The sequence below is a fragment of the Panthera tigris genome, chromosome B3, assembly GCF_018350195.1.
Source record: "Panthera tigris isolate Pti1 chromosome B3, P.tigris_Pti1_mat1.1, whole genome shotgun sequence".
Classification (NCBI taxonomy): Eukaryota; Metazoa; Chordata; class Mammalia; order Carnivora; family Felidae; genus Panthera; species Panthera tigris.
Window position 1 is genome coordinate 58,392,062 of NC_056665.1, and position 23,341 is coordinate 58,415,402.

At 54.3% G+C, this 23,341-nt stretch overlaps 2 protein-coding genes across 2 annotated transcripts; one reads left to right on the plus strand and one right to left on the minus strand.

Moving 5' to 3' along the window:
* Positions 1 to 523: 523 nt before the first annotated feature.
* On the minus strand, positions 524 to 4,270 carry DUOXA2 (dual oxidase maturation factor 2). Its single transcript, XM_007081764.3, has 6 exons — positions 3,763 to 4,270; positions 2,570 to 2,627; positions 2,155 to 2,289; positions 1,688 to 1,901; positions 1,168 to 1,382; positions 524 to 809 (listed from the first exon to the last, which is right to left on the minus strand). Exons 1-6 carry the CDS (start codon positions 3,907 to 3,909, stop codon positions 616 to 618), a joined length of 963 nt encoding a protein of 320 aa, XP_007081826.1. The 5' UTR covers positions 3,910 to 4,270; the 3' UTR covers positions 524 to 615.
* Positions 4,271 to 5,081: 811 nt separating this feature from the next.
* Positions 5,082 to 23,341, plus strand: DUOX2 (dual oxidase 2). The gene is made up of 34 exons (XM_042989218.1): positions 5,082 to 5,151; positions 5,405 to 5,494; positions 5,751 to 5,915; positions 6,453 to 6,640; positions 6,821 to 7,022; positions 7,153 to 7,319; positions 7,712 to 7,772; positions 7,925 to 8,021; positions 8,450 to 8,540; positions 9,067 to 9,169; positions 9,725 to 9,888; positions 10,487 to 10,662; positions 10,880 to 10,998; positions 11,340 to 11,477; positions 11,696 to 11,809; positions 12,002 to 12,204; positions 12,515 to 12,700; positions 13,655 to 13,880; positions 13,960 to 14,053; positions 15,713 to 15,904; positions 16,175 to 16,179; positions 16,676 to 16,745; positions 17,163 to 17,246; positions 17,796 to 17,974; positions 18,118 to 18,348; positions 18,527 to 18,626; positions 19,311 to 19,360; positions 19,627 to 19,754; positions 19,987 to 20,140; positions 21,538 to 21,770; positions 21,994 to 22,152; positions 22,473 to 22,628; positions 22,737 to 22,865; positions 23,180 to 23,341. The coding sequence occupies exons 1-34, from the start codon at positions 5,082 to 5,084 to the stop codon at positions 23,300 to 23,302; spliced, it is 4,647 nt and encodes a 1,548-aa protein (XP_042845152.1). The 3' UTR covers positions 23,303 to 23,341.

Sequence of the window (23,341 nt, forward strand, 5' to 3'; positions counted from 1 at the left end):
GATTTATTTTTATGCCTTGCCGACATCTACTTTAGTTAGCCCTCAGATACCACCTCTTAGTGAATAAACTGGAGTTAGTAAATTACCTCAAAAATGCCATTCCCTCCAGGTCCACTCACCTGGGCCAGTGAAGGGGAAACCCACTGGGCCAATGGGATAGTGACCTGCCTGGTCACTCCTACCGACCATCCACCTGGGGCAGTTCAGGAAGATACTGGTTCTGGTGAGTTCCCCTTTGGGCTCACTAGAGGGCGCCTCTCTCCCAGAGCCTCGTGGCAAGGCAGAGAGAATGGACTTGGCTGCTTCCAGCCCAAGAAGTCCGCTGAGGACTCATATTCCCTAAGTCTGGGAAAGCCATGAAATGTAATGGAAACAATTAAAAAAAAAAAAAAAAAAAGGAAAAATATTTATTTACAGGTCACTCTGGGAGACTTTTCCCTGGGTGCAGGAGTTGCAGCCCGTCTGAGGCCACCTGCTTTTCCCCAGTGGCTCCCCCACCCCCACCCCTTCCCGAGCAGTGACTTTCTTTGGGCTATCCCGGCCCAGCCCCAGCCGGCATTGCTACCTGGCTTGCTGGGGACCGAGGTGGGGTAACAGTCTGAGGATGAGTCCCCCTCAGAGGTTAGTATTGGTCGTTAAGTCCAGGGCTCCAAACTGCTTATGCAGTGGGTTGTTCAGGATGAGAGGCGAGCTCCCTTTCGCCTGGCTACCATAGTCCTTGCCGCTTCGGTCCAGGAAGGTGCGAAGCGCGCTGGGCCAAGAGTAGTGGAGACTCACCACCGCCACTCCCAGCAGGAGGCACAGGATGCCTGCGGCAGCGCAGAAGGAAGGAAACAGGGTAGTCAGGGCTCCAGGCCAGAGTCTGGCCTGCCCCCTCCATCTCCTGGGGGCTACCTCTTGCATTTCCTCCCCCAACACACAGGGCAGGAACACCTCTGATATGGATTACACGATACACAGTTTCATGTGCTAACTGGAGCAAGATACTGAACCCCTCAGAACCCTCTCCCCTCATGTGCAAAACGGGCATAACCACACCTGCCTCTAGGAACTCTTAAGAGGAGATTAGATAATATGTGTGAACTCGTTTTGTCCATTGTAAAGCACACAGCAGTATAAATCCAGTCCCCACCCCAGCCTCCCGGAATCCGCCTCCTCAGTCCTCACCGGTGGCCAGGGTGACCCAAAAGGCGGCGCCATAGTGAGTGGTGAGAGTGGCGGAGCCGAGACGGAGCGGGCAGAGCTGCACGCTGGAGATGGAGGCGAAGGCGAAGATAGAGAAGAGCGTGAAGGCACCGGTGGTCAGGAGCGCCAGGCCCCCGTAGAGCGGAACCGGCATGGAGAGCAGCCCGTTGGAGAGGAGCCAGAAGCAGAAAGCCACCCTGCGGAGGGGACCCACTGCGCTGTGAGCGGGGTTACCCCAGCCTCGCTCCCCCTCCGTCCCCACCCCAGAAGGAAAGCCGGGACTGTGATGGCGTAGGCACAGGGGAGCCTTACAGGGGAGGGGCCGGCTCGCAGCCTCTGCCTGGTCTCTCTGGGTTCCCAGGTCTGTGCGGAGGACCCCGTGACTTTCTTTCTGACCCGAGAGGTGGAAACTCGCACCTCCAGCAGCTATGTGGGGCTGGCTCACACGCCCCCACCGCGACAGTCCCTCCCTCAGTCACGCGTGCTTCCCTCCAGCGCTCACCACAGCGTGGCCGAAGCATAGTGCCCCGCCAGGCGGTACTGGCGGTAGAGCCCGCAGGGGCTGCTCGGGGTGAACTTCTCAGCCAAGTAGAGAACTGGATCTGGCAGCCCCTTCTCAAGCGCCTCCGAGTACTCCTCAGCATAGTTCTCGCCCAGACGCCAGTTGAAGCGCTCGTTGTAGTCTATAGTTTCGTTCAGCTGCTGCACTGGGGTCCCTGCAGAGGGCGGGCGGGCGGTGGAGTCACGGAGCCGCACGCTGCAGGGGACCCCGCAACTAAGCAAACACGGAGAGGAAAGTGGAGGTGTGAGAAAAAGCGGTTTGGCAGCGGTTGGGGAAAGCACGGCTCCAAAAGGAATAAACACTATTTGAGCCTGTGGGGTCCGAGATTTCCTCCAGCTGTCCCTGCCACACTCCCCCAACCATGGAGTCCGACAACCCAGGAATTCACTTTGCCCCAGCCCCCTCACCTGTGAGTGTAATATTAATTCCCTCCAGGCCGACGTGCAGACCAACATGGGCTCTGACTCGTGCTGCGCTGAAGGCCTTGTAGGATGTGTTGGTGTTCACCCCACCCACTGACCACTGTGCGCTGAAGTGCACGGCTGTGGGGAGAGGCACAGTGTGTGGGGAGGGGTACAGAGAGAATTGGGGAGATGGCTTGGGGAGGGTGATGATGGCAGGTAGGGTGCAGGGCAGAGAGATGGGGGGGTCTAGGGGTCCAATGTGGTATACATGGTAAAGGTGTAAGAGTGGGCACTAGAAAGCTGAAGAATGGGAAGAGGGAGCAGGACACGACCCCAAATCTCGATTTTCCCAGGTGCCCTCTGCCCACCTCCATCCTCACCCCAGGTCCTCTTCCCACCTGCTGCACCACACACTCACCCACAATTTCTGTGCCTATGAAGAGACTGAGAAGAACTCTCACCAGCCAAAACCAGCGCTGCAGGAATAGGTACCTGGGTCAGGCTTGGTAACTGCCCGGCTAGAGTCCCCAAGACCTCCCTTGACCCCATGCCACCTAGATCTTTAGTGCCTCTGAAACTGTCCCCTCTTGCACCACACCCTTTTCCCAGTTCCATTCCTGATGCTTTGAAGCTGAAGTCAGTCTTGGTTTTTTGTACAGTTTCCTCTGAGCCATTGCCATTTCTGAAGTTTTCTAGCAATGCACTTCTGCTGCCCCAGTCCCATTTCCCAGTGCACCCTGCAACATGGCTTTCTGTCTGGTGCAGGCCCACCACCTTCACCCACCAGCTATCTGGCTTCTGGCTACTTGAATCACTACTATGGTGAGGCTCAGTGAGTCCAGAAGTGGTAGGCAGGCAGGGGTCATCTACTCTAGGAGAGGGTGGCCCCAGGGTCCTGTCACCAAGTAGACGAGGTGGGAATGCAGCCTCTCAGATATTCCTAGGTGCACCAGTTTCCCAAGGAAACCAACACAGATCAAGACTCAGGGAAGCTAGGAACCCATAGACTTGAAAAACAACTTAGGTTCTAGGAGAAGTGAGGGGGGAGGAGTCCAAGGAAAAGAACCCAGTCTGTTATAACTTCGAATCCTGGGTGGGAGTGTCTGAGCCCTTAGGATGGGAGCACTCATATGTATGCAACTCTATGCAGCAGAAACACAGCAGTCTCAGCTGCTGAGACTTTCACACCAGTGAAACACAGCAGTCTCAGCTGCTAGTTTCTGTCCTCTTGGTCTGCCAGTCATTAAGTCATCATCTTAAGGCTGAGACTGGAGTGCAGCCACAGTCTGAGGGAAGGAGACTCCAGCAGCATGTGAAGACTAGAATCAGCCCCAGGATTACTGGACTGGGCACTCACTCTCTGCATCAGCTTCCTGAATGATCTAAGTGGGGTCGGTTTCCAGGTTGTTTTGTACAGGGCCTCAACCTCCCCCGGTTCTTGGAAAGGCGTGCCTGCTGCCCCAGACTTCTGTCTGCTCCACCTATGCTCCTCTGGTTCAGTGTTTCAGTCTGACTATCCATGGAGGCACTTGGAACCACATTACCTGTCCTAGGTCTTCCAGAGACCAGCTGCCCAAGGCCCCCAGGCCGTAGCATCTAGCACCCCCTTACCGAGTGGCCACGAATCCCAGGCAAGATGAGCAGGAAGCTGGCAGCCAAGGCCAGGAACACCAGAATGACGATGAGCAGTGGGACGCTGATGCCAGGGGCATGCCGGGGCTGGGGGTAGAAAGGCAGCTCACCATTCCACAGAGTCATGCTGCAACCCGGCCAAGCTGGGTCTGCTGGAGTGGGAATAGCAGGTACCTGGCAGCCGAGCCTGGGTCCCACTTATCTTTATCCGGTCCCCTGCGTTCTTGGACAGGACTCAATGGGATGGTCAAGCCTGAGCTCCTGACTTTCCCTAAGGAAGTGCAGTGGCCGCCGGTTGCCTTCAAGTGCTCTGGATTGGCTGGGGCAGGGTTGGGTAGGTGGGAGAGAGGAATTATTCCTCACTGGTTGTAACCAGTTACGTTCAAGGCTCTGCGGGTTTGCTCTGTGTTTGGAAGTGGTGTGGAATCTGGACCCCTTTTATAGCAGCCTGAGCAGCTTGCTGGGCGGATGTCAGGGCTTGGCAGCTTGGTGCGATTGGGAAGAGAACTTGCAAATAAGGGGCGGAGGTTGCTATGCAAATGAGAAGAGCCCTGACTCCACAGCAAGAAGGCCAGCCTCCCGCCCAGATGCACACTCTTGGCTCTAGTCTGACCTGAGTGGACACCAGGGCAGCTGGCCTTCGAGGATCTAGAGAAGAGGGTGAGAGTGCCATCCAGAGAAGAGGGTGAGAGTGCCATCGGGGAGGCTGGGATCTTCAGAACTGGGAGGGGAGGGGTGCTGTGTTGGGAAGGTGGAGACAGGGAGGAGAGCAAAGAAGCAAAGATTCCAAGGGAAAAGACTTCTGCCCCAAATGGGGGCCCTAAACCAGAAGTTGGACTGGGGTTTAGGGCATGATCTTCCTATCCCTCCTGTCCTTGCACAGGCACTCACTGCAGAGTATCAATGGCTGCAGGTCAGGGATTCCCAGCAGTTACTGAGCGGTTGGGGATGAGGATTTGAAGCTGGGCGCTGGGCTGGGGGGTAGGGGGGGAGCCCTGGAAGGCTGGAGGTGAAGTTCTGCCTGGGACTGACAAACCCCAGAGGACTAGTGCCCTGTGTGTTCCTTTGGTTGGGGTTAGTTCTTCCACCAGGTGGAAAGTGGCGACTGGCATCAGTGCCTACTAGATGTCCTGAAAAGAGAGAGGTGGGATGTGGGTCCTTGGTGATGCTCCTTAAAGCTTTGCTCCAGAAGTGAAAACAGCTGGCACCTCCTCACCCTGTGTGGGCTGTAGACATGAGGGACACTAACTCCTTGTCCCTCACATATCACCTCCCACTTCCCAGGCGGCAGGGTCAGCATGCTCTGGGCAAAGCCAAAGGCGGTGGTGCTCCTGGGAGCTCTACTGACTGCATCCCTGGATCCAGCGGGTAAGTATCCGGTGCCCCTAGCTTAGCGAAGTCGCCCAGTACCTCTTGCGGGTGGAGTACCTCTGCAAGATCGGTCAAATCGCAGCGCAGGTCAGCAGGATGGGAAACTTCCTGGCGCACCTTCAACGCCGTGCAGTGTCGCCTCTTGGGTAGGATTGGGGGCACTCAGGGAGCGGGAGAAGCAGGGACAGAGGCCCTGGGTCCTCGAGTGGTCGCAGGAAGGCTAGCGCTGAGGAACCACTCTGCCTCACAGGCGGCCAGGACTCACCTGCACTGTCCTGGGAAGTGCAGCGCTATGACGGCTGGTTCAACAACCTGAGGCATCACGAGCTCGGCGCAGCTGGTACGTCCTGTGGTCCGGGTAGGGATGAGGGGGAGGATGGCTAGTGGAGGGCCGGCCCCGGGAGATGAGACCCGGACAAGAGGAGAGAGCGCGCCGCCAGCCACCCGGCTGTCTGCCCAGAGAACTCCTATGCACTCCTGGGCCCAGGAAACCCTGGCGGAAAGGGGTCTAGTCAGTGAGGTAGGCGTAGGGAGAGGTTTATGTCCTTGTTGGGGACGGAGTGCCCTGACAAAGCCCCGCTCCCTGCTTCCCACAGGCTTCAGACTGCAGCGTCTGGTACCAGCCAATTACGCGGATGGTGTTTATCAGGCTCTGGGGGAGCCGCTGCTGCCCAACCCGCGCCGACTCAGCGACGCCGCCATGCGGGGCACAGCCGGGCAGGCCTCCCGCCGCAACCGCACGGTGCTGGGGGTCTTCTTTGGTGAGAGCAAAGTGGGCGAACACCGGGGTTGACCAGTCACTTGGAGGCTGACCCAACTCCCAGCCATCTCCTCCTCCTCACTAAGCAACAGTTCCAGGCGTTCTTTATCTTGGGGGCTTTGGGAGTGTCGATTTAGGGATATCTGCTTCCCTTATCATTCTCTTACCCGTTACTCCAAATCCAGGAGGATCACTGGACCTCCATTAAAGCCCTTAGGAGCTAGTCCCCTGCCACCGCTCTCCTACTCATATGATTGTATCCTCTTTCCTCCGAAAGAGAAAGGGGAAAGCAGGATCTGGTGGGAGATGGGAGTTGGTTTGGGGGAGCCCTTATCTTAATTATTATTTGGATTCTCACGCCAATGTTATGAGGTGCGTGGAGAGTGTATTATGTCCCCGCTTGAAAATTAGAAGAAAGACCCGGAGCTGGTGGCAGAGCTTAAACTACAACATGTCTTTTGACTCTTGAGAAACCAAGAGAAACTCCCTGCCCATGGGGAGTGGCGATTCTCAACAGTTTGGCCCCCATTGCGGACAGGCTACCACGTGCTGTCCGACCTGGTGAGCGTGGAGACACCTGGCTGCCCAGCCGAGTTCCTCAACATCCACATCCCGCCCGGGGACCCGGTGTTCGACCCCGACCAGCGCGGGGACGTGGTCCTACCCTTCCAGAGGAGCCGCTGGGACCCCGAGACCGGACAGAGCCCCAGTAACCCCCGGGACCTGGTGAGACGAGGCAGGCGGGGTCGCGGGGGCGGGGCCTGGCAGGGCCGGGCCGGGAGAGGCTCCGCCCCCCCACCCCACCCCCCACCCCACCGACGCTGGGCTGGCCCTGGCGCCCCCTTACCCGTCTCAGCTACTCCGCCCGCGGCTCACCCTGGGCTCACCCTCCCGGTGCCCCCGCAGACCAACGAGGTGACGGGCTGGCTGGACGGCAGCGCCATCTATGGCTCCTCGCACTCCTGGAGCGACGCGCTGCGGAGCTTCTCCGGGGGGCAGCTGGCGTCGGGGCCCGACCCCGCCTTCCCCCGCAACGCGCAAAGCCCCCTGCTCATGTGGACGCCGCCCGACCCCGCCACCGGACAGCGCGGGCCCCGGGGGCTGTATGGTGAGGCCGCGGGGTGGGCTGCGGCGGCCGGGGCGCGCGGCGGGGCGGGCTGGGGGGCGCCGAGGTTGCGCTCCCCGTGGTCACACCGCCGCGCGTCTCTTCCCCTGCGGCCCCACGGCGTCGCGTGCAGCCTTCGGGGCGGAGCGAGGGAACCGCGACCCCTTCCTGCAGGCGCTGGGCCTGCTGTGGTTCCGCTACCACAACGTGTGGGCGCAGCGGCTGGCCCGCGAGCACCCGCGGTGGGGGGACGAGGAGCTGTTTCAGCACGCGCGCAAGAGGGTCATCGCCACCTACCAGGTCAGTCCGCACCCCCTCCCCGCCCCGCCCCTGCCTGCTGCGCAGGGCCCTCCATCCTCCGACGGGCAGCCCCCGGAAACGCCCTTTTGCAGGAGGACGCTGCTCCCCAGAACTGGGGCTAGCGTCTCGTCTCGGAGTGGACGTGGAGACGATGAGGAGGCAAAGCGCTGTGATCCTCGAGCCTTTGCTGTCGTTCTTATGTAGCCGCCCTCCTCTGCCATCCCAGGTTCCTTGTGGGGGCCGGGCCTCCGCACCTGTCCTGTTTGAGTTGCCTCCCTCGTGACTGCCCCTGCCTGACCCTCATCTCCCACCGAAGCCTTCCTTGGGCTCGGATCCCTCCCAGGGCGGCTGCTCCAGCGCTTGCCTCCCTTTTGCCTTCTCTTGTCTCTCAGAACATCGCTCTGTATGAGTGGCTGCCCAGCTTCCTGCAGACAACACCCCCAGAATATACAGGTACAGGAGTTGGGGGGGGGGGGACACTTGGACTGCGGGGGTGGGGGTGGAGAAGGGAGGGTCAGGATCCGTGGGAGAAAGAAGACAGGTAGGGGCATGTGATGGAAGGATGTGATAAGGAGCCTGTTTCTCTTATTACCCCTGTTGGGCAGGGTACCGTTCTTTCTTGGACCCCAGCATCTCCCCAGAGTTCCTGGCAGCCTCTGAGCAGTTCTTCTCCACCATGGTGCCTCCTGGCGTCTACATGAGGTGAGGGAGGGGCTGGCAGTGGAGGAGGCATAGCACACTGGTAGAGATGAAGAATCAACAGCCTTGGGGGCCTGGGGCCTTTTATACAACTCCACAGTAATGGGGGAAGAGAAGCAGAGTTTGGAACCCTGAAATAGGACCCTGGGATAGGAGTTTCAAACTTAACAACTCCTCCTAATGGCTGAACTTTAGCTGCTGAGAGCAGGACTTGTCCAGCAGTCGGGTTATTCTCTTCACTCCTTCCCTTACCACTCTATGTGGACAAAGAGCAACTGATACCTTCAATCCACACACATTGCCAAATCTCTGCTGTGTTCAAAGAAGTTCAGCCCTCCGTCCTGGCCAGACCCCTCTGAGTCCCTCAGCCCACTCAACCCCATGTCAGCTTTTCCCTGAGCTCTCATCCCATCCTTGATGCCCCATTTCAGAAATGCCAGCTGTCATTTCCAGATGGTCCTGAACCAGGGTCTTGGCAGCTCCCCAGCTCTCAGAGTCTGCAACAGCTACTGGATTCGGGAGGTCAGCCTGGGGTCTGGGTCAGGGGAAGGTGGGTCAGCGTCAGTCGTGACACACAGGCTGGGAAAAGCAACCGTTCCAGTTGCTTTTTTAGGTGTTGCCTCTACAGGTAGTAGGAGATGAAGGGGAGAATGATCAGAAAATTATCTGGTGGGGCGCCTGGGGGGCTCAGTTGATTAAGTGTCCTACTGTTGATTTCAGCTCAGTTCATGATCTCAGGATTCGTGAGTTGAGGCCATTAGGCTTTGTGCTGACAGTGTGGAGCCTGCTTGGGATTCTCTTTCTCCTCCATCCCTCCTTCTCTCTCTGCCCTTCTCTCTCTCTCTCTCTAAGTAAATAACTTTGAAAAAAATACTTATAGCTTTGAAAAAAAACACTTAAGAAAATTATCTGGAGACAATAGCTCAGGAGTCTAGGACTGGCCAAGGGCCCTTAGTCCTGAGGTGCTGCAGTGGTTCAGGGTGACAGGGACCAGGCTTTGGGGAGAGGCCCAAGAGCCTACTTTAAATGTGTTGTTGTCTATTTCCAGAACACCAATCTGAACAGTGCCCAGGCGGTGAATCACCTGCTGCTGGGAATGGCCTCCCAGATTTCAGAGATGGAAGACAGGATAGTGGTTGAAGATCTGAGGGGTAAGCTTGGGAGCTAGATGGGATAAGGGTCCAGAAGCCTGAGAGCCTGGGGACCCCTCTGGGTTAATCAACAGTTAGACCTTAGGGTACCTACAATGCAGGAACACAGATACACATGCTGTAAATAGCCACTAGAAGAAAAAAGCTTTTAACTTTTTTTTTTTTTTTTTGCTTCATTTAGGTTTAATGTTGCATTTACTCTAAATTACCTATGTCTGAGTATGTAGGGGGAGAGGTGACACCACAATCTCTTGGTATTTAGGTTTCCAAAAGTTTTCTCCAGTCCTGTCTTGAGGCCAAGGAGGTAAAGGACAGGGACTTTACTATTTGGTGACTAGAACAGTCTTGAGTCTCAGGGGAAGATTCTTGCCAGAAAAATTTCCCCTGATCGTACATGGTCACATTGACCCTACGTGGAAGCAAGGTTGATATGGACACATGGTCGCAATGTTGGGAGTTCTGGGGGTGAGTAGTGCCAACAACCTAATTCAAGACTGCTGAGCAAAGAAGCGTCAGGAGGATTCAGCCTATAGCCTGGTTCTCTCTCCTTCTCAGATTATTGGCCTGGCCCTGGCAAGTTCTCCCGCACAGACTACGTGGCCAGCAGCATCCAACGTGGCCGAGATATGGGGTTGCCCAGCTATACCCAAGCCCTGAAGGCTTTGGGGTTGGAAACCCCAAAGAACTGGAGTGACATCAATCCCAATGTGGACCCCCAGGTGAGAAACAGTAATGATGGCAATAGCAGCTAAAACTTTCGTGTTTTAAGATCTGTGCACATGTAACTCATTTAATCTACATCAAGAATGTTATAGGGTAGATACTATCATAGTCCTTATTTTACCAATGACATGGTTGGTAAGTCAGTCATAGAGATGGGATTTAAACTCAGTCATCTGATTCCAGAGTATGTTTCTCACCACTACATTGTACCATTCCTACAGGGTGGCCTCAGGGTGATCTCTGTATTGGGTGCCATTGTCCTATTCCTGCAGGATCCTTCCTTATGAAATGGGTGACCTTGAAACTGCTAATTATTAGGGCCAGATAGCCTGGGTGGTGGTGGTCACAGGATATGGCCCACAGGCACCTAGCAGTGGTTTCACCATCGGCAGGGACACGTGGGTCCTCCCACCTGTCTTGCCACCACCTGAGGGGGATGGCCTAGGAAAAGTAGGCTCCTTCAGGCCTGAGCAGCAAGCCAGGCAGCTGATGGAGTCCTGTGTTTAAGAATGGAGCCACAGTGGCTGCCCTCCCCAACACACATGTGCACACACACATGCACACACATATTCCTCACCTCCTGTGGTGCCCCAGGTGCTGGAGGCCACAGCTGCCCTGTACAACCAGGACCTTTCCCTGCTGGAGCTGCTCCCTGGGGGGTTCTTGGAGAGCCACGGGGACCCAGGGACCCTCTTCAATGCCATCGTCCTCGACCAGTTTGTGCGGCTGCGGGATGGTGACCGCTACTGGTTTGAGAACACCAGGAATGGGTAAGGCCTGCATGAACTTCCGCCTCAGATGCCACTTTGGCTTGGAGCCCCAGGGCCTCTGCCTGTAAGCAGCCCCACGGGCCCTGGATTCCCAGCTGGCCTCACCTCCTCTTTAACCCTTCTGTGTCTCTTTCCTCATCTGACTTCCTGGGCCCAATATTGCTGGAGGCTGGCAGCCCTTTCTCATCCCAACCATTCGTGGCTTTCTCCAACTTAGGCTGTTCTCCAGAGAGGAAATTGCAGAAATCAGAAACACCACTCTTTGGGACGTCCTAGTGGCTGTTACCAATGTGAACGCCAGTGCCCTGCAGCCCAATGTCTTTATCTGGCATGACGGTGAGTGGCAATCAGAGAAAGGACCAAGGATGGGGCGAGTCCCTTGGTGCTATCCAGGGAACCAGGTGCCAGGCAGCATTTTCTGTGTGCTGCTGGGAAGCCTGCTTTAGGCTGCCTCCCCCAGTAGGTACTGGACTGGTTTGCAGGCTGCACTCTGTGATCAAACTGGGGTAGGTACTGAGAACAGGATATGGAAAGGGACTTTTTGAGGGGAACCAACTCCAGAGAGGTAGGCCTAGTAAGGAGAAGGGTACCTTGTCCTTTACAGGAGAGAGGGGAAGGGTGCCTGGCCAACTAGTGAGATCCTCAGACTTTAAGGTCTTTTGTGTCCTCTCCCTCAGGTGCACCCTGCCCTCAGCCTCGGCAGCTCACAACTGAAGGCTTGCCCCGCTGTGTGCCCCTGACGGTGATTGACTACTTCGAGGGCAGTGGTCCTGGTTTTGGCATCACCATTGTGGCTCTCTGCTGTCTTCCGTTAGGTGAACTCTTCACACCCTCACCCACTGCTTTCCTCCTGGCTGCCCCCCTGCCCACAGACTGTCCTTGCCCCTCATGACCTGCTGGTCTGTGGGACTAGCTCTTTGCTACAGTCAAAGCCAGGCTCAGGGGACCTTGTGAAGGGAGGAACAACAGGACCCTCAGTGAAGCTGCAGGCAAGAGGCTCCCCTCCCCACTGGCTCTTTCTGATCCTTTTCAGTGAGTCTGCTTATCTCTGGGGTCGTGGCCCATTTCCGGGGCCGAGAGCGCAAGAGACTACAGAAGAAAGGCAAAGAGAGTGTGAAGAGAGAAGCAGCCAAAGATGGGGTGTCAGGTGAGATGGGGCTGAAGGGAGAGAGGGAAATGGGGCCCAGATAGGGGTCCCTGGGAGAAAAAGCAGGTTGCAGATGTGGGGAGAAAGCCGGGCTTTGGGTGTGTCTGCTCAGACTGGTAGAGTGGAATTGGTTTGAGGTCAGGGGCCTGGGTACCTGTGCTGAACGTCTCTGCCCAATTGTCCCTTCCCCAGCAATGGAGTGGCCAGGCCCCAGGGAGAAGAGCTATCCCATCACCATCCAGCTGCTCCCAGACCGACGTCTACAGGTCCTAGACAGGCGGCTGTCTGTGCTCCGCACTGTCCAGCTGCAGCCCACACAGAAGGTCAACCTCATCCTGTCCAGCAACCGCGGGCGCCACACCCTTCTGCTCAAGATCCCCAAGGAGTATGACCTGGTATGGCCAGCCTGCCTCCCCTACCTGGAATGCTCCTATATCTCCCTTCTCAGAGCGAGGCCTGTTAGTTCACACTCTCCTCAGCTACAGAGCTCCCCTGTGAAGATGATGCTGGGGAGAGGCTCTCCTTTCAGCTCTTCTCCACACTCCATGTGACCCTCCCTTTGACCTGCTCGAGCCATTCACTTGGTTCCAGCCTGGATGCATTGGGAGGCAGCTTTTCTCATCTTCCCTCAACTCAAGGTCCTCTGAGTGGGGGCTGAACCAGACCTGGAGCTCCAAGCACTGACATGGGCTTCCTCCCACCCAGGTGCTGCTGTTTAACTCTGAGGAGGACCGGGGCACCTTTGTTCAGCATCTGCAGGGCTTCTGTGTGCAGTGGACTCTGGGCCTTGACGTGACTGAGTTAGAAGAGAATGAGCTGTTCAGGAGGGCTGTGACCAAGCAGCAGCGGGCCCGTATCCTGGAGATCTTCTTCAGGAACCTCTTTGCCCAGGTGCCATGAGTGTGTCTTTTGGAGACAGGACCTGGCCCAGGGTTGGAGGGAAGCTGGGCTGGACAGGATCCTGCATGGGGTAAACTAAGTTTCTGGTCTGTATGCTGGAGAGAGACAGCGTTGATTGAATCCTAGCATTGCCACTCACTAGCTGTGTGACTTTAGGCCAGTCACATCATCTCTGCTCTGTATCTCCACTTCCTCATCTATAAAACAGTGATTAAAATAGGATCCACTGGTATTCCCAGGTATCCCCCATATGGAATATAGAATAAAATAAAATAAAATAAAATAAAATAAAATAAAATAAAATAAAATAAAATAAAATAAAATAAAAGTAATAGGATCCATCACCTTGGGTTGTTGTGAGGCTTCAGTGAGATAGTCTACATCAGTGGTTCTCAAAGTGTGGCCTCTGGACCAGCAGCCGCCACCTAACCTGGGAATTTGTTAAAAATATAAATCCCCAGCAGTCTCCACCAAATCCAGCTAATCATAAGATTGTTTATCTGGCCAGGCCCCTGCCTCCAGGAGACCAAATCAGGCACATGGTAGCCCTGTCTAAATTGACAAGAGAATAAATATATCCCTAGCCTTTTCCTGCCTGTCCACCACTGTCTACTTCATTTCTGTCCCCAGTATAGGGCCTCTCATTTCGCATTTTGAATCCCAAACTTTGTTCCCTCCCATTTCCACCCCCCACCTATAGACCTAGCACTATTCCTAACATATAAAGCTCCTGGATCTTGAGTCCAGGGAAAAAATGGGCTGGCTGCTAGAGATCTGAGTCACTGCCTCAGAGGCCCAGGTCAGAAGTATATCTAAGGATCAAGAGAGCTACAAGGGCTCACTATTTCTGAATTGGACTTTTGGGAGATGTGAAGGGTCACTGAACTGCATTCAGCCCAGGCCTCACCTTTTTCTCTCCTTCCCTCTGCTACTGCCCGAGTGCAGGTGCTGGACATCGACAAGGCAGATGCAGGCACCCTGCCCCTGGACTCATCACAGAAGGTGCGGGAGGCCCTGACTTGTGAGCTGAGCAGAGCTGAGTTTGCCGAGTCCCTGGGCCTCAAGCCCCAGGACATGTTTGTAGAGTACATGTTCTCTCTTGCTGACAAAGATGGCAATGGCTACCTGTCCTTCCGGGAGTTTCTGGACATCCTGGTGGTCTTCATGAAAGGTAGGGGCAGAGTGGACCACTTCAGGAACCAGCAGTCTTTCAGCACAGAGGTGACCTGAATCCCTCTTTTTCTTCTCAGGCTCCCCAGAGGACAAGTCCCACCTGATGTTCACCATGTATGACCTTGATGCAAATGGCTTCCTCTCCAAGGATGAATTCTTCACCATGATGCGGTATGGAGTGGGCCCTTCCAGTTCTGAGACTCCCTGATGTTTGAAACAAAGTCAAATCAGAGGAGGGTAGGTGAGGAGGTTATGTGGCCATCTATCTTGAAAGCCTGGATACTGCATTCTAGATTCTCAGAGCATCCAGCTTCATAAGTTTATCTAGCTAGGCCCCTGCCTCCAGGAGGGTCTATTATCTGCACTGTCTACACGAGCTAGAAAATTCTCCCTCTCTAGTTAAAAACAAACAAACAAACAAACAAACAAACAAACAAACAAACAACAACCACCAAGCCAGTATGACCAATAGCAAAAGTCTAGTATCCCTTTTGGATGCCTTTGGATCTTTGTAAACTCTTCTACACCATACCTAACACTGGTGCTTTGCGCCGTGCATTAATGGATGGAAGATTAATGACCTTGGTCACCTTTCCTGTATTAATCACTAGGAAATGCAGGAGAAGAAACATGGAAAGTTCCTCTGTATTCCAACCCTTCTTTCTTCTTGCTTCTCAAGTTATTTTTGGTTGTGGTGTGCTGACAAAGACCAGCTTTGAGTGCATAGACTTCTTATTCCTAAAGACACTGTTCTGGTAACAGTGAAAGTCCCCTTCAGCTCCATAAGGACAGGGTTCTTACTTCTCTTTTGTTTCTCACTGAATCCACCTCTTCTGCACTGTGATTGGCACATAGCAGGTATTCAATACATACTTAACTGAATCAGATGGAATAAATGAGCAAATGAATAAACCAAATGCATAAAAGAGTGCAGAGTCTTTTACCTTTTCTACCTTAAGCCTTTCCATTTCTTTCTGCATTCCCTCTAACTTCCACATCCCTCTTCCATCCCAGACACCACAACTGGACATGGGCTTCTAAAAGGCTGTGGTGAAGCTGATTGCAGTCCATCCCTCACTGGGTGTGCTATTGCAGGCCCAGATCTGGGTGAGGCTCTAGGGATCTCGGAGAGGGTCCCTGTCCACCAGGGCCAAGTATCCACTTTCTCTTCCTATGTTCAGTTGTAGATCTTGCCCAGTCTCACTTGGATGATGTGTTTTTTAATGGGCTTGCTGTGCCAGGCACACACAGGTCTTTTTTTCTGTTGGATTCACACAAACATGCATGGTTGGCTTGTTTTTGTCCCAAAGGACAACCTAAGAAGAGTATGGCCACTCTGGGTGCTATGAGATCGGGTGTGGAGACAATCCTGCCTGTGCCCTGGGGTGTTGGCACAAGGAAGCAGCAGCCATTGTAGCTACATCTCCTCCCCCGGCATCCAGGCTTCTGTGCCCCCACTGGACTGTGAAAGGGGGAGGCCAGTGGCAGCGTGGGATGCATTAACACAAGAGAGTGAGCAGAGACCCTGCCACACAAGAAGCCCATGGTCATCTGGACATGTCCCTACACTAAATGGACATTGATCCCACCTTTCAATTCCCCCTTGTTTGAGGGCTGCTTTCTCTAATTGGTCAAGGTCACTTTCAATTTCAAACCTGTGGCCACCCCACCCAGCTTAATGTCAACTACAGGCTGGATGAACACCTTCTCAATGCCATTTCCCGGGTCACTGGTAACCACATTAGATAATCTGGGGCCCGCCCCACTGTGCACCTGCCTGAACCTGACCTTGCCAGATGACAGACTGGTGTATCTCTCCTTCTCCCCCAGGTCCTTCATCGAGATCTCCAACAACTGCCTGTCCAAGGCCCAGCTGACTGAGGTGGTGGAGTCCATGTACCGGGAGTCGGGCTTCCAGGATAAGGAGGAGCTGACGTGGGAGGATTTCCACTTCATGCTGCGGGACCATGACAGCGAGCTCCAACGCACTCAGCTCTGTGTCAGAGGTGGAGGTGAAAGTACGTGAGTATGTAAGAAATGGTAGGGGGCACCTGGGTGGCTCAGTCAGTTGACTTTCACTCAGGTTATGATCTCACAGTTCATGAGTTCAAGCCCCACGTCTGGCTTTGTGCTGACAGCTCAGAGCCTGGAGCCTGCTTTGGATTCTGTGTCTCCCTCTCTCTCTACTCCTCCCCATTCATTCTCTCTCTCTCTCTCTCTCTCTCTCTCTCTCTCTCTCTCTCTCTTTCTCTCTCTAATAAATAAACATTAAAAAATTAAAAAAAAAAAAAGAAATGGTAGGAGTCAGGGAGGGACGTGTCTTCAAAATGAGAGCTACTGGTGGGTAGGAGTCAGGTTTTATTTCTCTTCAAGTCTTTTGTGCCTAGTATAGAGCCAGGCACGTGTAGTCAAGGGTGTCACATACATGTGCACTGCACAAACGTGCCTACTGAGAGGTCAAGGGTGGTCTGAAATCCAGCCTACATGCCACTTACTAAGCTCATGCACATTGGTCTGGGGTGTAGCTAGTCAGAGGAAGAGGCGTTATTTTCTTTATACAAAGGATGCAGGATTGCATCTGCCTGCAGTTTTCTAATTATACCAAGTTACCCCCTTGTTTGCAATGGGTGCCCATTGTGGGCAGTGAGGGGAACAAGGCTGGAACAAGAGATGAGAACATGGCAAAGTCACTGGCAAGTGCTGTGGCAGCCTTCCTGGAGAAGAGAGGGGGGCAGTCTACCATTCTTCTACCCTTGTGGGGAAGCCTGTCCAGACTCTTGTTCTTCTCTCCAGGTGTTGGAGACATCTTTAAACCAAACATCAGCTGTCGAGTCTCATTCATCACTCGGACTCCTGGGGAACGGTGAGCAGGAATGGGGGCATTGGCAGGTCCCCTTGTCCAGGTCCCCTGAAGAGAAATGAAGGAAGTAGGGCTGGCTGAATCAGTTCCTGGGACCAGATATTTTTCCTCTGAAAGTAGCTCTTAGTGCATAATTGATCCTGGCCCAAATTCCAGCTGCTTCCCTCATGACATGTGGCTCAGGATCCTAGCTCTCTCCCTGACACTTCAAGACAGAATCCTTCTGTAAGACAGATGACCACATCATATTCATTCTGCCTTGCCTCTCCTACCTGGCTTCTCTCTGACCAGTTTTATGGGCAGGTTCTGTGGGCAGGGGTGGGTTCCAGGATTCATCCCCATCCTCTGAAGTTCTGACCTGGTGATTCTTCTCCTGGCTGCAAAGACAAGGGGAGAATGAGCCCATTTTTCCTTTCTCAGATCCTGCTCTCAGGAACTAGGGCTCCCTGCCTCAGAAGCCCCAGAGCTGGGAGGTCCGGTGCTGAAGAAGAGGTTTGGCAAAAAGTAAGTACTTTCTAGACCCCCGGGCCCAAGGAAACATGGGGAGAAGTCTTGGAGTCTCTGGGCCCTGCCCACCCTTCCTGGACACATAAGGGACCATCCTGTGTCTCGTTCTATGTGTCTCTAACCTGATTGGTGGGCCATAAGGTCAAATAATTCTTCAACATCTTCCAACCTCTGCACCCTAACCTTCAGGCAAGGGGCCTAGCACTCAGATGCAATACCAAGATGGCAGTAAGGGCTCTCCTGGCTCCTGCCTGCTTTGGGCACATCAGTGAGGCCCGTTCAGGGAGCACCAAGAGGGAAGGACAGAACACACAGGAGGAAGATGAGGTGGAGTAGGGGGAAGACAGAAGAGCGGGTGGATGGAGCAAATAAAGATGAGTGCTGAAAGTTGGGGGCGGGTAGTAGTCTACTCCCCAAATGCTGTTTCCTTCATCTGTTCTGGCCCATCCTGACCCCTGCCAGGTTATCAGGTCTCCTTCATGGGGTGGCATTTAGGGGAGGTCAGGGTGCCCTGGTCTCACGGCCAGCTGCCTCCCGTTGCTGCAGGACAGTGGTGCCCCCTCCCCGGCTGTACACGGAGGCACTGAAGGAGAAGATGCAGCGGGGCCCCCTGGCCCAGAAGCTGCGACAGTACAAGCGCTTTGTGGAGAACTACCTGCGGCACATCATGTGCGTGGCGGTCTTCTCTGCCATCTGTGCTGGCCTGTTTGCAGAGCGTGCCTACTGTAAGAGTTCCAGCTTGTGGGCGGTGGGAAGGGGCATGTAGAGAGCCTTCTGGCTGCTCTTCCCACTGGAGCCCAGGCGTTCTGACCCAGGCCAGGGACCCCAGCCTCTGTGCCATGCTGATCCACCCACACCCCCTCTCCAGATTATGCCTTTGCCTCACCACCCTCGGGCATCGCACAGACCACCTTTGTGGGCATCATCCTGTCCCGGGGCACGGCCGCCAGCATCTCCTTCATGTTCTCCTACATCCTGCTCACCATGTGCCGCAACCTCATCACCTTCCTGCGCGAGACCTTCCTCAACCGCTACATACCCTTTGACGCCGCCGTGGACTTCCATCGCTGGATCGCCATGGCTGCCGTTGTCCTAGCCAGTCAGTGCCTCCTGGGCATCCTCCCCATTGTTGCATTCCCCTGGCTCTAGCTGTGGGGGGAAGAGTGAGGAGATTGGAGCTACGTAGACTCCCGTCTCTCCTCCCTGTGCCTCCTCTGTTCCTCAGGGTGGGAGGTAGAGTCGGCCCTGGGTGGCATCTCTAACAGAGTCTCTTTCAGTTTTGCACAGTGCTGGCCATGCAGTCAATGTCTTCATCTTCTCAGTCAGCCCCCTCAGCCTGCTGGCCTGTGTCTTTCCCAACGTCTTTGTGAATGATGGGTCAGTTCTGGGGAGGGTTCCCCCATGGGACATTTGGAGCAGGCCAAAGGGTATAATGGAAAAGACATAGATGGCCCTCAATACTCCACTCTCACTGAATGAGAGTGAAGAGAGGTGGCTGAGAGGTGACTTCCTTGCCCTGGAAGGAAGTGGCCATGATTAGCCAGGCAAGATGTTTGGGAGATGAATTAGAGACTGTTTCCCACATGTACCTAACACAGAACTTGGAATCTTAGCCTACCATTCATTCACTGAGCAAACATTCATGGAGTACATCATACATGACCATCCAGGTGCCAGAGAATAGGCATACTAGATTCATGCAGTCATTCAGCAAATACTTGTTGAGTATTTACTACAAGCCTAGCATTGTTTGAGCATAGGGATTAGAGCAATGAGCAGAACCACACCCTTGCCCACATGGAGCTTACAGAATGTGAACCGAGCACCCAAGGAAGCAAATAGCAGTAAGAGAGTTCAAGATAATGCAGAAGGAAGAATTGCCAAGAAAGCAGAGGGTGGAACTGTGGGTGGCTGGGTGCCATGTTCCTTGGATGATCCCTGGCCATCTGAGTGGAGGCCCAGTAACCTCAGCAGTCAGGGCCAGCAGAAGCAGAATCACATTGTGACAGTGGGGAAGCCAATCCTGCCCCAGCTAGAAGCTCATATACCTTTGCCCTACAGGTCCCAGCTTCCCCAAAAGTTCTACTGGTGGTTCTTCGAGACAGTCCCAGGTAGGGAGTAGGGGTGTATGTGGGGCCTGGGGGTTCTATCTGAGGACCTCTGTTTGTCTTCATCCTCCCATGAATACATACTTGTCTAGTGGTCGTGGTTCCCTTTCTAGTCTCCAGGACAAGCCTCAGCTGCAGCCCCGGCAGACAAGCTGTTCTGGGGGCCAGGGAGATCAGAGAAGGAGGGTAGACTGGGGGATCACTGTCATATTCTCAGCCCATGCTGAGGTCCCAAAAGTATTCTCTGACCCTGTCCCCGCTGCCCCCAGGCATGACAGGGGTGCTCCTGCTCGTGGTCCTGGCCATCATGTATGTGTTCGCCTCCCACCACTTCCGGCGCCGTAGCTTCCGGGGCTTCTGGCTGACCCACCACCTCTACATCCTGCTCTATGTGTTGGTGAGGGATTCTCTGGGCAGGGCCAGTCCACGGGGGCAGGGATGAGCACTCATAATGGGGGTAGGGAGCAGGCTTAATTGGACCTGAGAGCAGAGACCCCAGCCTCTGAAGTCTATGGTGGCTTTATCTACCCAGCCCAGGCCCAGGGTCCGGGCAAGAAGTGTCTGGGCAAGGGAGGGTGCAGGGAGGGGCCCGGCTGGGCCTGAGCTGTACTAACTGGCCACATCTCCAGCTCATCATCCACGGCAGCTTCGGCCTGATCCAGCTGCCCCGTTTCCACATCTACTTCCTGGTCCCAGCACTAATCTATGGGGGGGACAAGCTGGTGAGCCTGAGCCGGAAGAAGGTGGAGATCAGCGTGGTGAAGGCGGAGCTGCTGCCTTCAGGTACCAGGCCCAATATGACCCCAGGTGGGGGGCATTGGAAGTCGACTCATGGGACATGTGGAGATAGCTCCACAGGCCTCCAGACCCCCATCAGGCCTTTTAATAATCTGTCAGGGACCCCTGCAGCTTTCCTGATACAAATGGAGCCCCAGAAAGGGCTGTGTTGCCCCCAGGAGGACTTGCAAACAATGAGAAGTGACCATGAGAAGAGGCAGCTGAAAGGCATTTAAGGACAACACAGACCCCCTTGTGTGTGGTCTGGGTGCTCCCCAGGGAACCATCTATACCCCTCCCACCCCCTCCTCCTAGAATAACCCCCCTTCAGAAATGGGCAATTGGCCCAGATTTCAAGAGTCTATTATTTTTTAGTTGTTTTTTGTTTTTTGTGGTTTTTTTAGAGTTTATTTATTTAGAGAGAGAGAAAGCATGAGCAGGGGAGGGGCAGAGAGAAAGGGAGAGAGAGAGAATCCCAAGCAGGCTCCTCACTGACGGTGCAGGGCTTGAACCCACGAACCACGAGATCATGACATAAACTGAAACCAAGAGTCAGACACCTAACCAACTGAGCTATCCAGTTGCCCCTGAGAGTCAATTTTTGAGAGTTTATGTTGGCTAAAGTGAGGATTCACACCACTGTAGAGGCTGGCAGAAGATGGTTTTAGGTGTTGTGGGACCATCTAATCTTCAGGATTAACATAGTAAGAAAATTAATCTCATTTCAACTTTATGTCCATTGAGATTACTTAAGGACAAAAACCTCAGCATGTTATTAGTATGCTTTTTGCACTTTCCAGTACTTGCAAATCAACTTTTTTTTTTTTTTTTAACGAAGAAAGAACAGGCCTGAGGCTCAGCTGTGGTCTGGCACACCACACAGTATCCAGCTAAAATTTGATAAAATACGGTGCCTTCTATTTACAATACATGACACTGGTTTTCCACCTGTCTGAGTGATCTGAAGTTCGTCAAGGTAAATCATATTGAAAAATTAAGTCAATATGAAGAAAAACATTAGATAAACAGTAGTGCAGAGATGCGCAGAAATGGCCTATCCAAAGGTAATTCTCAAATGGTGGAGGTTTGGTAAACTGTGAGATGGTCCCTGGGGAAATAGGTCCTCTGACCTGTAGGCTGATATTCAGGATAGTAGCATAGGGGCCTGGATGTTTCACGGGAATAAGGAGTGGAGAGGAGAGTAGCTGGAACAAGGAGCAGAGAAATCTAATTCTTGGGTTACCCAGGAAAGAGAGAAGGGGACCCTCTGACTCCTACTTCCAGGAGCTCCACTTGTTCAGACCATATGTGTGGAGTAGACAAGGTATCTGGGGTATCTGCCAGTCCTCGGGTACTGGAAGCAAGCCTTCTGATCCCTGCCCTTGCCTGCCCATGACTCCCAGGAGTGACTCACCTGCAATTCCAACGGCCCCAAGGCTTTGAGTACAAGTCAGGACAGTGGGTGCGGATTGCCTGTCTGACTCTGGGGACCAACGAGTACCACCCATTTACACTGACTTCTGCGCCCCATGAGGACACGCTCAGCCTTCACATCCGGGCAGCAGGGCCCTGGACCACTCGCCTCAGGGAGATCTACTCACCTCCAATGGGCGACGGCTGTTCCAGATACCCAAAGGTGCCTGCCACCAGGAACCACTTTTTGGTCTCCAGCATTGGCAAAGGGTCCCCACTCTCCCCTACCCTGAGACTAGAAGCTCCAGCCAGCACAAGGCCAGGCTGGGGTGCCTGAGAAGAGGCTCTGTTGTTCCTGTGGCCCTCTTCTCCCTGTCCTATACCCATTTCTAACCTCAGATCTGGGGCCAGACCAAGCTCATCTCTTCTCCCTCTTTGGTTGGCAGCTGTACCTCGATGGGCCATTTGGAGAGGGCCACCAGGAGTGGCATAAATTTGAGGTGTCCGTGCTGGTGGGAGGGGGCATTGGGGTCACCCCCTTTGCCTCAATCCTCAAAGATCTGGTCTTCAAGTCATCGTTGGGCAGCCAAATGCTCTGTAAAAAGGTGAGTGGACTGCCTGATTGTGTCCCCACATCACAGCAGAGCAATATGAGTAAAAGCCCCTGGCCCCTAGGCACTGAGTCTGCAGGGGCTATTCATACACAGCTGTCCACATGCCCAACATTTGAGGGAGGGTAGGACGTATAGACAGAAGGACCTCTGCTGGGGTCTGCTGGTTAAAAGACTTAGATCAGGCTTGTGGGGCTGCCAGAGATTCGGAGTCTGTGGGTGGTCTGAGGCTTTCCAGCCTCTCAGGTGAAGGCATCTGGGGTGGATGAAACTTGAGCTGAGCTGAGTCTTGAGCTCCAGCAATGTGTCCCCAGATCTACTTCATCTGGGTGACACGGACCCAGCGGCAGTTTGAGTGGCTGGCTGACATCATCCGGGAGGTGGAGGAGAATGACTGCCAGGACCTGGTGTCCGTGCACATCTACATCACCCAGCTGGCTGAGAAGTTTGACCTCAGGACCACCATGCTGGTATGTCAGGGCCGGTCAGGCAGGGTAGGTATCTGGGCCACCATCTAGACTAAGAGCTGACCCTGGCTCTGTCTGACTGTGACATTCCTCCTCTACTCCCTCTCCCAGTACATCTGTGAGCGACACTTCCAGAAGGTGCTGAACCGGAGTCTGTTCACGGGCCTGCGTTCCATCACACACTTTGGCCGCCCCCCCTTCGAGCTCTTCTTCAAATCCCTGCAGGAGGTCCACCCACAGGTCAGCCCCACCCCCACCTGTCCTGAAACCCTGGCCTTCCCCTGCCAGGATATCCTGGACTTTAAGCACCCTACAGCTATAATCTGAGTGGAGAACCATCCCATGCTAGCTCCAGGATGGGGTCAGGTGTTGGAGGAAGGCCTCAAACCCTCCCTACCCCCAACTGCCCCTAGCTCAAGCCTCCTCCTCAGAGCCAGAGGTCAATGCTTTAGTCATTCCAGCAGGCTTGAGAAGCAGCTTCCTCCCAAGGGGTGATAATCTTAAGCCTGCAGGCCTCTCCTCTATGCAATCACTCCCTGCAACACACTTGACAGGTACGGAAGATTGGAGTGTTCAGCTGTGGCCCTCCAGGAATGACCAAGAATGTAGAGAAGGCCTGTCAGCTCATCAACAGGCAGGACCAGGCCCACTTCATGCATCACTATGAGAACTTCTGAGAACCTCTTAGAACTTCCTGGTTCCTGTTTCCCCCTCTG